The sequence below is a fragment of the Chamaea fasciata genome, unplaced genomic scaffold, assembly GCF_029207755.1.
Source record: "Chamaea fasciata isolate MVZ Bird 193981 ecotype frontalis unplaced genomic scaffold, bChaFas1.0.hap1 SCAF_2, whole genome shotgun sequence".
In the NCBI taxonomy this organism is placed as follows: Eukaryota; Metazoa; Chordata; class Aves; order Passeriformes; family Sylviidae; genus Chamaea; species Chamaea fasciata.
The window spans coordinates 92,188,566-92,203,973 of record NW_027094087.1 but is presented as its reverse complement, the minus strand read 5'-3'; the positions used below and the strand labels follow the sequence as shown (position 1 = coordinate 92,203,973).

At 36.8% G+C, this 15,408-nt stretch overlaps 1 protein-coding gene across 1 annotated transcript in view; it reads right to left on the bottom strand.

The window, feature by feature from the left end:
- Positions 1 to 5,988: 5,988 nt before the first annotated feature.
- IRS2 (insulin receptor substrate 2) overlaps positions 5,989 to 15,408 on the bottom strand; it is a 118,674-nt gene continuing 109,254 nt past the window's right edge. The window contains exon 4 of the mRNA XM_066176773.1: positions 5,989 to 6,373. Coding sequence (XP_066032870.1) covers positions 6,335 to 6,373 — 39 coding nt within the window. The 3' untranslated portion in view covers positions 5,989 to 6,334. The remainder of the gene's footprint in view (positions 6,374 to 15,408) is intronic.

Here is a 15,408-nt window from a genome sequence, read left to right as displayed (position 1 = left end):
CCATATACCTTGGAAGCAATTTCACAGGACCGAGGGTGAGAAGAATAGAATGTACCTACTCCTAATGCTGAAATCATACTTTGGAAGAATTCGTAATATGAGGAAACAGTGGCCTAAAGTGAACAAGAGTCAGGTACTTCTCTAAAAGAACTGATTCATGACAGTTTGTTCAAAATTTTTCCTTTTAACAATCTCTGTAAGATATAAATCTCTTTGTGCTGTCAATTTTGAGAACAGAATTTGAATTATATTTGAACGAGAAAATTTACATAGTTTCCAGATAATACCCACAGTGCATCTGATTTTTTACTTCTTTGGAACCTGTATAGACTTCTAGATTTAGATTTGGTGGTCTAAACACAAGCATCTGGTGACACTTGAGATATCCAAGGTAGTCCTGCTTAGCCTCCTGCATAGTCTGCCAGATCAGATTGAGATGGGAAGTTCATAGGCCCTGTAGCTTCCATCCCCAAATGGCACTATATCCTATGTTTATGACCTTGCCAGACTGCCAGGTTTAAAAAAAGAAGATACAGAACACAAAAAAGTCACATATTTTTATTTCGTCTTCTATTTGTAATTTAAATATAAATAGCTACATAAGGAAATACGGTGGACAAGAAACACATTCAGAATCTGTATTGTATTTAATTTTTATGAAAAAGCACTAATACCCATCCTGCTTACCATTAAATAAAAAGCTGATAACAACAGAAATTATTATGCCAGTAGGGTATCATCAAGCCTGAAGGCTATTTCTGGTGCTACTAAAGTATCAAGAACCACCTTTGCCCTAAAAGGCCACCCCGCTTTCAGTTTTAGATTGCTTTAATCCTTCTGGAACATGCCACCATGGTACTCCATGGGAATAAAACATTTGCTTCGTTTCTGCCTAAAGGTGAGATTGAAACCATTTGTTTTTAAACCTCATGCTGTCATTTATAATTAATGGTATGACCCTGACTACAGAGCTTGAAAGGAGTATATAAATTTTCAGCTGCAGTTCTCGTTTTGTTGTTTGGCAACTAGCCAGTTTCTTAAGCTTTTATCTTTGAATACAAAAAGTTATTTCTAGAGATTGAGTGCTTCATTTATTTTCAGTACTTTTCTTATTTTCATCTGCTAGGAACAGCAGTGGATAGACTTCTGCTATTTCAAGCTGTTTGTAAAGCCAGTGTCCCCCGAAAAAGAGTAGGGGGATCCATTTTCTTTCAAGAGGAATGCGCACCAGCAGCTCTTCTGCCATCTTACATTTTTTCTTTGAAATAGTTGGTCTGGCAAAGCATTGCGATTTTCCCAGAAATGCAAAGGGCCATTTCTTTCATGGTAGATGTACTAGCACACGAGAACAATAGCCTTGTCACTCTGAAAGTCACAGATCTAAAGGAAATTAAGGCCCTGTACATACTGTAAATATGAGCTATGCAATTAAAGTAACACTTGGTGGTTGGAAGGAATTGCCCTGTAATTAGATTATTGTAATGTGTGTTTGAACATGCTGAACTGAGCTGAAAAAAAATGCACATAGGGCACAAGCCTGTGCTCCTGGAAATCACTGGAAGTTTAGCTACCCACTTCCCTGGAAGGCAGAATTGATCCTTACTTTTTAAGTTTTATTAACAAACATTATATTGTCCACAAAATATTGTATATATTTCTCAACGTCAGCATTCTCTCCAATGGAACAGGATTCCTCAATATCCCAGATGGTAATCTATTAACACAAAAAAAAAAATTTTCCTGTATGGCTCATTCCTCTCTCTCCATAAATGTAGATGTCACAAAGGGGAAAGACACAGACTTGTGTTTTTAGAGCTGCATTGTTGTTCCCTGTGCCTAGCTGGTAGACCTGTGATTTAAAAGAATAGGAATGAGTTCAAATCACAGTTACCTGACTGAAGCAACAGCATGTACAGTCAGGATCACATTGCCCTGAACACAGCCTTTTCCCTCAAATCACAAACAATGGCACCACCAGTACAACCACTAGAAAACAAGACAAAAGTTATGGGCAAAATTAATATCTTGTATTCATTTTCTTTTGGAGGACTCCATTACAATTTTAAGGTACAATTAATTTCTAAAGAATATAAAATTACTGAAGACACCAGAAATTACCTTATTTTCCACATGAAAAAACACATGGGAGATGAGTGGTTTGAACTAGACACCTATATTAAACTCTTTGAACTGTAAATTAGGGCAAAATGCTGAAGCCTTAGTGAAAGTGAAAGACCTGTTTGTCTTTAGACTCATCTTGCATCTTGCATGTAAAAAGGTGAAACAGACTGCAGAGAGGAAGGGAAAGGTTTTTTTTTTTCGTCAATAAGTGTGCCAATCACTGCATTTGTACAAGACACCACACAGATGACAACGAGATAGCAGAAATACTTCCACAGACCCCTGATTTTGCCATGTTGGCTTTTCTTCCTAAAGGCCTTCCAAACAAGCAATTTCCCTTTTTGTTCTGGAAACAGAGAACAGTGGGATAACTGTTTCTTTCTGTAAAGAAGGATGTGATTGCTGTCATGTCTTCACCAGCAAGGAAGGTGTTGTCCCTATTTCAATAAGAATTCAGTTGAGAATCATGAACCTTCACAGACATATCCCAGGAAATATATGACACAAGTATAAACTTTTTAAATCGATTTCACGAGAGGGGAAAAACTATACCCTCATTCATTAAAATAAAGATACAGTGAGGTTGATCTTAAATGTCATGCTCAGGTCTTTTCAAATGCTCTAAATTTGATAGAAATAAATTAATGTAAATCTCTAATTTTCACTTAGCCCAAGGGCCTTCCAACTCACTACTGAGGTTGAAAAAAATAACCAAAAAATTGCTATTATTAGCTTGGTTGCCCTAGGGAAAAAAAAGTAAAGGGGTGGTAATTAGTTATTATACATGTGTGCATGTCATTAGATGTTTAGTGTGATATGTAAACTCTGTCTGCTGATTCCATTGGAGAACTAAACAGTACTCAAAGACAAATATGTAGGCCCAGAAGTTACACATAATTTTTTTCTCCCTTAGAGATCAAAGTTTCAATGTGTTTTGAAAGTAAAGACTCCATATATTTTCCTAGAGTTTTATGCATATTACCCCAAAATATCACTTTTATCAATAGAGTGATATTTTCACAGGTTTATTACCTATTTGATAATGGACTCATGTCTCCCTCCTTATGATTAGTATGACAAAAAGATAGGGAAAAAAAATCAAATGTGTTGGCCTATGAAACAGAAAACAAACTATGTGGAATTTATTTTATCTCTCTTATGTAGAAACCCAACAACTAAGTAGTGAAAGTCAAGCATGAATATGATCCAAAAAATAGCATTGTAAGGTTACTTATAGAACCATTTAAATCCGTAAGTTGAGACGGACTCTTTTCAATTCTATACTGGGGCAAAAAATCATGTTAGGTTGAAACTCTCATCTGAAGAAAAAGAAAGAAAATAAAACACGTTACCAAGGCCTTTTTGTATTTCAAAACACTAGGATTTAGATGTCTGTTTATGAAATCAGTGTCGCAGGTTCATTTTGAGGTGTCCTTACAACACTTTCATTATTTTTACTTACAGAAATCACTTGATGATTTCCCAGGTCTGTACAAATTGTTGTAGAGAGGAAGATCTAATCAATGAAAGTACTTCATTTTGCCAAGTATTTGGTAGTCAACCTTGAAAACAAAATGTTTAGTTTGATGCTTTCTTTGTAAGATGTCTTCTGATGGATTAATTCTCCAATCAGAGCATACTTTAGTGATCAAGGTTAACTTTCTCTTCACTTTCAATTCATTGGCTTTGCCAGTTGTTAGTGCTCATTAAATCCTTTCCTTTCAACACAGGAAAGGGAGTTTTACACAGCATTATTCAAACAGAAGTCCTGTCTGCCTTTCCAAGGACTGATGCTCCTGCTTTCTAAGCAATGAGAGCCTTTTGCAGGCTTAAACATCGCGGATTCAAGCTCAGGGTCATTCTATTCAGAATATCCCTTGAGCTTGTTCATGCTCTTCTCAGGACAATATTTTCTTGCTTTGTCTGCAGATGTGAAGGAGGAACAAACAGGCAAGAGAGAAAGTTATATCTTAAAGAGAAGGGCTAGCACAGGAGAATGAGGGAAGACAAAGAGATAGGGGAGAAGAGATGGAGAAACAAAGCAAATAGCCTAAATTTAAAGTGATAAGAGTGTTTCTCATTGGGCTAACTGTACACTGACTTACCAATATCAACTAAACAAGCAGCTGGCAAAATATCTCTATATAACCTTCTAAAAAAATTTAAAACTCTTGAATTTGCTTCTGACACAGCCTAGTTATATTTCCTCTTTTTCTTTTCTTTTTTTCTAATTAGGCTGTAGGATGAGGTTTAGGAAAGCAGATTGTAATTACTCCACCAGATTAATTTTCTTAAGATCAAGTCTTTTCTCAGCAGAATGAAATATAGTGAGGAGATCTCATCACAGTCTCTATCCCTATCACAGTGAATAATCTCATTATATTCCATACCCAATTTCCTTTCATGACAGCTTATGCTGCTTGGTATAATTCTGTGGAAGGATCAGACCTATGTCTATATTAGATTTGCAAGTGTCCTATAGAAGAAATAGCTACAGATTTATAGCATCTTGAAGTAGGTATTATGATTTTAAAGATTAAAAAATGTATCACATTTATTTGTATTTTGACATATATCACAGTAATGTAACTTCTATCACTTCATGTAAGTCCATTTTGATTAGCATCAGTACAAATTAAATGAAAATCAGACCAACACTTGTAGATATGTGGGACTTCAGTTGTATTAGTCATTTTGCTGCTGTGCTCAAACACGTTTTCACACACAGCACGTTGTACATTTATATTTGAAGATCTCTGCACTTTATGAAGACTAATGGATGGTACTTCACAACAAGTGTATCAAGTAAGGATTACTGCTCCTGTTATTTTTCATCTATTGAAGGTTACAGCAGATTTGGGTTTATTGATTGATGTGATATGTGGCTTTTTGTGTTGATCTCAAAGGAATGGATGCCTTTGTTGCCAGTTGATGAGGTTTAAGGAACAGCAAGAAGGCATTCTGTACTTTCATTTCTCTTTTCTATATTTAAACAAGAAACATTGGTGACATTCTCCTTTACTATGCACATGAGAATACCATAGAAATATTAAGAATGTTTTTTAATGTCTTCCTTTTATACCTAATTTCTACCAAACCTCCCACGATATCTGCATTCTTTCCTTGTTTTTCTGTTACCTCTCCCACAGTATCCACAGCATCTGAACATGCCTTAGCAGCAGCACATGGCTGGACCTCTCTCTGGCTACCAATAGCATCATTCACATAAGAGTTACAGTCCTTGTCAGCCTGAAGACACGAGGAAATAGAACTTTTTTAGCCCAGCTTCTCTACAGATCTTGTAGTGGTTTGACAATGAGGCACAAGTTTAGTAACATATCTGTATTAAATGGGCACTGACAGAAGTGCAGGACCAAGGCTTACAGTAATGGTAGTTGTGGAAACATCATCTGTCAACTGTGAGCACAATTCCCAGTTTCCTCTTAAGTACAATGATTTCACCTGGCCTGATGCACATGTCAAAGCCAGCAGCTTTTGAAAACGTGACACTATTTCCTTCACAGCTCTTTCTTTTGCAAATGAATAGGTTCAGCATGTCATAAAAAGCTATTGCCTCCATTAGGGAAGGGATGACAAGTCAGCTCAGGTTGTATCAAAGCTTTAGCACAAGTGTTAGCCTGAACCTCTGCTCAGAGTCATCTTAAGGCATCAGACAACTACCAAGGCCACACACTATGACTGATAATGCAACACACGCATGGTATGATCAGACTTCACATGGCAATTTCTTGCAATGGAGAGTGACTATGGAGAATGACTTCTCATATCTGCATGGAGTTTGTAACAAATCCAACACACTATGCGTTTGAAAATGCAAAACCAGAGCAGAAATGAATAGGAGAGATCTCTCCATTCAGGATCAAGTTTATTCTTTAAACTCAGTGTTGTATTGACCACAGCTGGCAGTAAAGCTCCACACAGCCGCATGTTTGCTCCTCTTTTTTCCCAGTGGGATGAGGAAGAGAAGCAGAGAAACAAAAGCAGGAAAACTTGTGGGCTGGGATGAAGAAATAAATGGACGAAAGAGGGGTAGAAATAAGTGATGCAAAGGCAATTGCTCACTGTCTTCTCCATGCAGACCAATATTCAGCCAGCTCTGAGCAGTGTCTGCATCCCACGCCAACCACTCTCCTCTCCACTATTTAATGGCTGAGCACAAGGTTTTATAGCATGGAGTATCCCTTTGGTCAATTCATGTCAGCTGTCCCAGCTGTCTTTCTTGCCCAGCTCCCTGTGGGGACAGAACAAGAAAAAATCAAGTTTTGATGTCATTCAAGTACTGCTCAGCAACAGCTAAAATGCTGGTGTATTAGTAGTTTGAGATTTAGTCACAAATCCCAAACACAGCACCATATGGACTGCTGTGAGAAAAACTAGCTCCACCTTAGACAGACCTAGCTCATTAGGGTATTGACCAAAAAAAAAAATCATGTGTGCAATAAATTATCAATAACAAAAAAAGATAATAGTCTGAAATATCTTCACTTTTGCCGAAGTGAACCTAATCACCCTCTGCACTAGATCTCAAACTAGTAATAATTGTTCTGAAATAATACTAGCACCCAGCTAAACTGTTGATCCTCTCAAAATTTTCTGCCATGTTTCCCTTGACCTTTCATTGTCTTTTGAGAAAAAACCTGAAAAGCTCTTCATTCTTGTTTCAGTAGATATATCAGTCCCACTATTAAAATGATGCTAGAATAAATTGAGTGCTAAGGGGAATTTGTAGTAAGCCAAACCCCATTTACTTCAGTAGAATTTTTCTCACTCTAATCCACTGCTGTTAGTCAGACACGACCCTGGCCTTACATAGTTAACTTTTCTGGACTTTTATAATATAAGAAATTGCTCACTAGTAATCAGGAATCCAATTTTTTTTAAGAAAAGTGGGAATAAATATACTACTTCTGGTAACAAATACGTGGGAACAACACTTAGCTTCTGATAGTTTAATCGTACATGTTAAAATAACATCTTAGTTTAGAGAATGAAACTTTAAATATTTTGACCATATTACAGATTTTCATTAGCATCTGCATCCAGTGGTTAGGGACCTTGGTGCAATTGACCAGGTGGTAAACAATGTTTCAACAACATCTCAAATGTTGGTCCAACATTGTTCCTCAACATCTCAAAATAATGTATCTGTATGATCCCATTGCCAATATCTGGACTTTTTAGGTTAAGGACTTCCTGAACATAATAATGCAGTTCTGTCTTATAGAGAGCGTATTTGTAAGTCAAGCTTGATGCATTATAAGAAGGAAGCACTGAAATTTTAACTTACCTTTCTACAGTATTAGTTTGTCTTCAGATAAATAGGAAACTAAATTCCATAGAACTGTTAACTTGGTAAATTCTACCACTAAAATAACTGAATATTTCCTGAATCCATTTAAGTTTGAGTATGATTCATTGATTCTTTTCCCAAGTCCTTCCATTTGCCATTTCCTTAGTTTTGTGGGAGTTAGAGGAGAAAAAACAGATGCTGCATTTGCAGTTCTATTAGCCTTTCTCTACATTCCCTCAAAAGCAGTGCCCTTTGTGAATTCACCAAAGGCTCTATGACCCCAGGGAAGGATGTACCTTATTTATGGAAGTCGAGAGAATTCGTTAGACAATATCATTTTCACGAGGTCTAACACAAATGTTCCTTTTCACAAGAGGAATTCAGAGAATTGCCAAGCAGCAGAAGACTTCTAAAAGTTCATGTATTCAAGGGCAAGAGACAACTTTGGGGAGCAGTCACTGGCATAATTTTTTGTGCCAAGAACTCCAATGTTCACACAGTCAACAGCAATGGAAAGCAATGAGGCTTGAGACAAGGAACTGCTTGTGTGAAAATGGAAGTTGGCTTCTGGAAAGTCACCACCATCTTCACAAAATTTAATATGACATTCCAGGAAAGGGTGTTTATTAGGGCCTAGTACTCCCCATACCTAGACAATGTATCTGATGACAGTGACTTTTGTTTGACCGTAGGATTGTTTCCACCACCCTAATTCAACCCTTTACAAGGTAATAGAGACAGTTTTCTTAACAGTTCCACATAATATTGCTCTTATTATATGTTATAATTTGTCCAGTGCAGCTACAGTCCAAACAATGGTGCTCTAGACACGTAGCTGAGTTCTCAAAATCCCATTAAAAAGCTTGGTATTTTGACTTTTAGACCATTTGCAAGACGAAAATGATTCTTGTGCATTATGTATTGGTGAGGATCCATTTTTGAATCATTTGAGTAAGATTCTTGAATAACCAAGTAGTCTAGTGTACTTTCTAACACTCCTGTTGACTATTATGGGCTTTTTTTGGCCATAAAAATTTCACCTCAGGAATCCTTATGGAAAGAACTTCTTGCTTTTTTTTATTAGAGACATGGTTTCTTCACAGTTTTTACAATATGTGAGGAATCTAATCTTAGCAGGGAGTGATGGATTTTGAGTGCAATTTTCCAAGCAGAATGATTCCCAGGATATTCTATTGCAAGATTCACAGTAAATAACTTTTTTCCAAAATTGCAGCTGCTAGAATGGAGACCGATAGAACAGCATAAGAATCTCAGCTTTCATTTTAAAGAAGTGACTTCCTAGAAATCACGATTACTGAAAAATTGTGAAACCGGAACATTTTACTTCTCAAGACATACAGAAACAGAAGAAAATACAAAGAATAAGGCATTCACTTGTTTAAATTTTAAGCTATTTAATTCTCCCTATTACTTTTTTCAAGAATGACTCAAGATTTTGAACTTGAACAGTTAGTTACCCTTATTTTCAAAACTAGAGTTTTGAATATCAGAATTTATGTACCACATAAATGTGTATATATATATATATATATATATATATATATATATATATGTACCACATATACAGAATGTATACACATTCAGTATCAACTTTTATTTTGTATCTGGGTTACCCTGGCAAAATTCCTCCTTTTGCTATTAATTTACATGGAAGATTTCAGACTAATCTGTAAACAGTGAAACCTTAGGACGCTCCCGTGCTGTTTTGTTACTTTATTCATTTTTAACCCCTGAATCCTCCATCCAAGTACTTACCTATGGGAAGAGTCACAGATCAAAGGGTCATTGTACCCTGAGAAAATTGACACCCTTTGATCATTTGGCAGTTGTTTTTCTCAGGCAGTGCAGGCCATTCTCCCCCTCTCCTACATTCCTCTTCACACACATGCAGCTTATTCCAAGCAGATGTTAGCTCGTGCATCTGCCACTTTGATTCTCAAATGACTTTCAGAACGATATCTACCCTGTATAAGCTAGCCACCTTTGAGGCTTTCTTCATGTACATTTCTTCCTACTGAATGTTTTCATCCTTGTCCACTTCCTATATCCCACATGTCTCCATCTGGTCGTTTTGCTTTCCTTCTTTATCTTCCTGTTGTCTGTATCTTTTCTAAACTGCTGTCTTTTTTTCCACTCCCTATTTATTCTCATTTAAGAAAATGCTGAGCCAGAAAGCATCTTAACATTGGGTAATTGTAGATAAGGACAGACAGATTAGGTGATTTGCCCAAGGCTGCACAGAAATTCTGTGACAGAAAGGTGAATTGATTTTAGGTCTCTATGACTCAACAGACTCATAAAAGAAGTCTTATTTGAAGGATATATTTTAAACATCAAATCAAAGTTTGAGTCCGAATGAAAACAGCTCCAATTACAGGGCTGCTTTTATCTGCAGTTTCATCTTAGCACACGGGCTGTGTCTAGACTTCCCAGGTGGGGCATGCCTGTCTGACTCACAGGCCTGGCTTTTCTTTCCTGTGGTCTCGTTCACAGGACGGCTGAGGTACACGCCCAGCCCCACCAGCTGAGGGCTGTAATAGAGATGTACACATATGGGGTGAGTGTCAAAGCTCATGCTGTCCAAGAACGATCTCTGAAAAGTACAGAGTTCTCAAGGATTTGGTCCCTGTCAATCTAATTATTGAAACACAACTTTTTTCCTTTTTTTTTTTTAACAAAGAAATGATTTTTTTGAAATATAATCATTCGTTGGTGTTAGAGACAAACCACCAGTTTACCCAAGATTTCATTGGTATGGCCTCCAGGTAGACAGTAGGTGTTTACTTGTATCAACTTTCTTAATGCAGTGATAAACAAAGCTGTTTACTTATACACTTCAAACCAGAGTATAATGTTACTTTCTGCTCTACTCCAAGCCATAATGTCATTATCCTTGGCACAGAGCTACTAGATAATTTTGTCAGCCTCTCTGCAAAAATTAGCTCAGCAATAGTATTGAATTCTGGGGGTTAAGCCAGTGCTTTGGCCTGCCACAGGGTAACTTATGTTTTGCAGCCACCAGAGAACGTTCTCTTAGGAAAACAACAACAACACAAGTTTATGATTCACTTTCAGACTTTGTTCACCTAAATTACTTCTTTGTGCACTATGGAACGAAAACAAGAGATTCCAGAAACTCGCACATACAGCATGTCCTTGTTTATGCCTTTTAATTATATAATATATGCACACATAAATATGCAAGGAAGGGCAAGGTGATCTTTCAGTGAAGCTTTTCAAGTTAACTGTCTTTTACACTGAAGAAGCACAGCCTGCTGTAAATGAAGATTTAGTATCTGAATTTAGTTTTAAGCTGTGCAACAGAGGGAAAGTGTGCAGTATTTTGAGTTTTCTTTTTATTTTTAAATCCTGAAACCTGATCCGAACTGAAAGCATGACTACAAATGTGAGTTGTTCAGGGGAAAGAATAAGATTGGGAATTCAAAACTTTTTTTTTTTTTAAAGGTGCCTTGTACAATGAAAGTATAGATCTTACCAATGATTTAAAAAATACTTTAAACATCTGTTTAACTACCCAGATTCTTACCTAATATGTAAAGAAAACCTCAGGTTGGCATGAAGGAGTCCTAGAAATCTGTATATCCTTTTTTAATTAAGATTAGTCTTTTGTTGTATTCATTCTCCCTCTGTCATGTCTATGTTCTCTTCCCTGCTGTGTAAGTTTTTAATGAGCAATATCCACTCACTCAAAGAGACTGGGTACAGGAAAAGATAATTGACAATGTAGAGAAGACTGAAATCCCGACTACGAAATCAGAAACTTTTAACTCTACCAAACTGCAAATTCATTATGACACATCCAGTGAAATCAAAGAAATATTGATTGGAAAAAGAACAATAGACTTTTCTTGACAATGTTCAGCTAGAGATGGGTAAAATTCACACAGTTGGTTATATCATGGTAGCACCCAAAAGTTCCAAGTCACAAAGGAAACTGTTTCCTATCCTCAAACACTGATAATCTGAGATGAAGTAAAGTCCTATAAGATGTTAAGGATGCATTGAAAGCTCTTCAGGGACTTTTAGAAATAAAATATAAGTAAAAAGAAGATGTTATTGAAGATCAGTAAAAAGGAATAGTAGAAGTACAAATACACAGTTTTAATGGAAGACTTTACAGAAGCTGAGGGCACAAAAAGCAACAGGAAACATGAGAGACAACGAAAAGGTGTCCAGCTGGACCTTGAGTAAACAGAGGAACACATCACTCCATTAATGGAGCACATAACAGCTAGTTTCACTCCTCATAAAAAAAAAAAAAACAACACCAACAAAAACAAATGAACAAAAACCACCCACAAAACAAAAACAAAAAAAGAATATCGTAAACAAGTAGTAAAAATATTGAATTTTAATGAAGGGGTAGGAGCAAAGGGTGGAACAGAGACATAACAGGTTACCAAATATACTGGATGTACTACTCATGTGGACAAACCCTATTGAAATGCACTCAAGAATAGAGAAGATACGAGGCAAAGTGATTTCTGCTCTGTTAGAAAAGTCCTGAAGAACTCATAAAAGGCAGAAGACACTCCAAAGAAGTGAAGAAAGGGAGGAAAATAATGCACTGCTGAGGAGAAGTGAAAGGAATTTTGAGGGAAATGGGTCAGTTACATTGCTTTAACATATCTGAAATATCAAAATACATTGTTGAACAGCCTATTCACATGGACTGAAAAATAATCAAGTATATAATCAAAATCAAGTAATAATCAAAATAACCATTATCATTTTTCAATAATGCACTACTATAATTTTCTTAACCAGTTCAACTGACCTATTGAATAAGGAAGTGATTCAGAATTAATTAGAAAAGGCATTATATGTGCTTTATCTTGTCTTGAGCTTCAAACTGCTCTATATGAAGAAAATTGGGAAATCTGGCTTTTATTAAATCCATGTCATAGTATTGGTACACACTGGTTGGGAAGAATACAGACTTTTAGACAGTTACAAATTGTTTCCTAGATAAATAATGTTCTGGAGGGTCTAGGACATGTGCCCTCCTCTACATGTTCTGATCTTAGTTACATTCAATATTTTTAAAGTACCACTTTGGGCAGGTGTCTGAGTTTCTTGTATCATCATTTTTATTGTCTAATAAAGTAGTTCTAGTGTATACTCTGTCTCACCAGGGGGAAAAAAAAAAAAAAAAAGTTCAGCTGCTTGAAAGATCTGAAGAACAAGATCATGGACAGGCACAGACAGTCTTTTTCCAGACACTTTCAAAGGCAGCTCTTTTTCATCTCATAATGAAAATATAGGCACTTAGTAGAATGACTTTTCTAAGCATCTAAATTGCACATGCTTAAATCAGGAAAGTTGGACTCAATCCCCGGATAATGAAATTGAATACACTTCTAGATGTCATAGTTATTCTCAAAAGTGAGAGTTACAAAGCAGTTAGAGGAAAAGAAGTTGAATGATCTAAATTAATTACCAAAATTACTTCAAATTGGTAGATGATATGCAATAAATACAAGTGTACCGATTGGTCTAAGGAAACACAACTTGATTCTGCAAATAAAAAGAAATATGTTTAATTGCCATGCTGCAAGTAGAAAAATAAAAGTGAATCATAAATTGAATTTATTACTCCTGCAGAAAAAGACAGCCTTTATTCTGATTTTAATGACTCTAAGCATTTAATAACTACTTAGACAAACATCTTTCAGGGGGTGTTTGGGTATTTCTTGCTCCATAGGGGGATGCTAAAAGACTTGTTGAGATCATTTTGACTAGTCCTTTGGTACAGTAAATACACTAGAAGAAATAGAGGATATAAATCAAAAGCCTTATTATTCACATTTGATAGATGGAAAATCAAGCTATATAAAAGGAAAATAACCTACACGTGGAAATGAAGAATGTCTATGGCAGCAAGCCAAGGATGGAACGCAAATCTGCTAAGCCACAGTCTGAAATTTAACCACAAAACTATCTTTTCTCTAGCCTTTGTATTCAATTTAGACATATTCAGATGCCTGGATGTTTATCCAAAGCCTATCAGGAGTGATCTTCCCCCTCAGACTACATCCCTTTGCGCAACAGGCCTGCCTCCCCCTCCTGAGGGGAGGCCTAGCAAGTCCTGTGAGAGGGGAGTCTCACATCCACCATCTCATTTTTAATGCCTGGTGAAGACTCTCACTGCCCTGCCAGGCCTGTCTCTCTCACAGGTTCCTGTGTGATGATGAAGAAATCACTTTGCATTTCGGGTGGCGTCAGCCCCAAGGTGCATTTTGGGTCAGTTGGGAGCTTCAAGGGGGCAGCTCAGGGCACTGGCACAAGCAGGCAGAGACCCCAGTGTTCAGAACACGCTCTGCTCATGTTACAAGAAGGCTCTGTGAGATTTAAAATCTGCTTCTGTCAGAAACTTCCCGTTCAGACAAAAGCTAACCCAGTTATGTAAGAAGGTGTTAAATGTACATGGAAAAATGATGCTTTTCCAAGAAGCCAGGCAGTGATTACATTTGCTAAATCTGCAGTCATTTTCCAGTAACAAATAAATAATCAAAGAGCACATTCTGTGAAAAAATAATAACATTGAACTAAAGGAAGCAATTGCCATTTCAAATCAATAAAATGTAGTTCCTTGTATTTTCATGTTAAATAAAAACAAACACTTGCCCAAGGAAAGCAACAGCTAAGCTGTTTGTTTTTATGTTCACTCGGATTCTCAGATCTCTTCCAGGCAGACTTGTGGATAAACAGGTTTGTTTACGAAAAATCTGCTCATTACTGCATCAGTTCTATCTATGGTGTCTTGGTTTCAGATGAAGCTGCTCTGAAGACATTTGTTTGCTTAAAATTAGGGGGTGCACAGCCTAACAGATAAAACCAGAGGGCTACAGTGTCACAAGTGGGGTTCTTCAGTAATTCTTTCAAGTCTGTAGACTCATCTTGAAGTAATTCAACTTTAAAATCAACCCGACAAGAAAAGTCAATAAACATTAAATATGTAAACCCTTTTCGTCTTTCTATTTCCTGTTTTGTTTGACACTGTTCCAAATGAAGGTTGCTAACATTGTTTACACAGGGTTCCTGAGAACTGGTGAAGACTATGCCTAAATAACACTCTGCTTCCCACCTGTTTTCAAAGAATTCATCTGTTCCAGGGCACACAATTCCTCTGTAATGCTGGCTTTCCTCTGTCTCACCTTTGTGTGAGACAATGCTTAATTTAACTATTTTAATTAGTTTTTAAGACTGCATCCATCTCTGAGAACATGCTGCCCCAGTGCTTCCAGGTAAATGCTAAAACGTGTTTTGCATAATGATTCTGTATTTTTATTTCCGTCATCTCAATAAGGAAGTTAATTGGGCGGGAGGGGAGAGACTTGGCAGACAATAGTACACAGCCATCTTCACCCAACTGACAACTGTGTTAATAGGTTTTTTTTAAAAATGTGTTACACATCACCAACTTGACATAGAACAGCTGTGTCCAGACAGAGAACACGAAAAAACACCACCTGGTAAATGATATATTCTTTATGGATAACAACTCGTCTTTGGAAGACCAGAGATGTCACTTTTTCTGCTTTGTTAAAGATTGATGGCCACCTATTGAATGAGAATGTACTTTTAAATTGGAAAGCATCTTATTCAACTACTGAATACCTTTATCCTCATGCACAGCATAGGCAGAATTAGAAGTCAAAGGGTGTTCTTCAGTTACTGCAGTTCTCTGCACTACCAGTACAGTTTGGGGGGATTGTTTTGGGGTATTTTTCTTCAGTGGGCTTCTTTTTGCCCTGTCTGATAAGCTAACATTTCCTTTCTGCAAGTGGACTAATGCAAATTATCCTTTCTCTGTGGGGTATTGGTCATCCGTCATAGTGACAAGGGACAAAATAGTCAAAATATTGCTGAAAAGGAATGTGAAGTTGATCTGAAACACAAAGGATCTGATGATTTCCAATGAATGTCCTCTC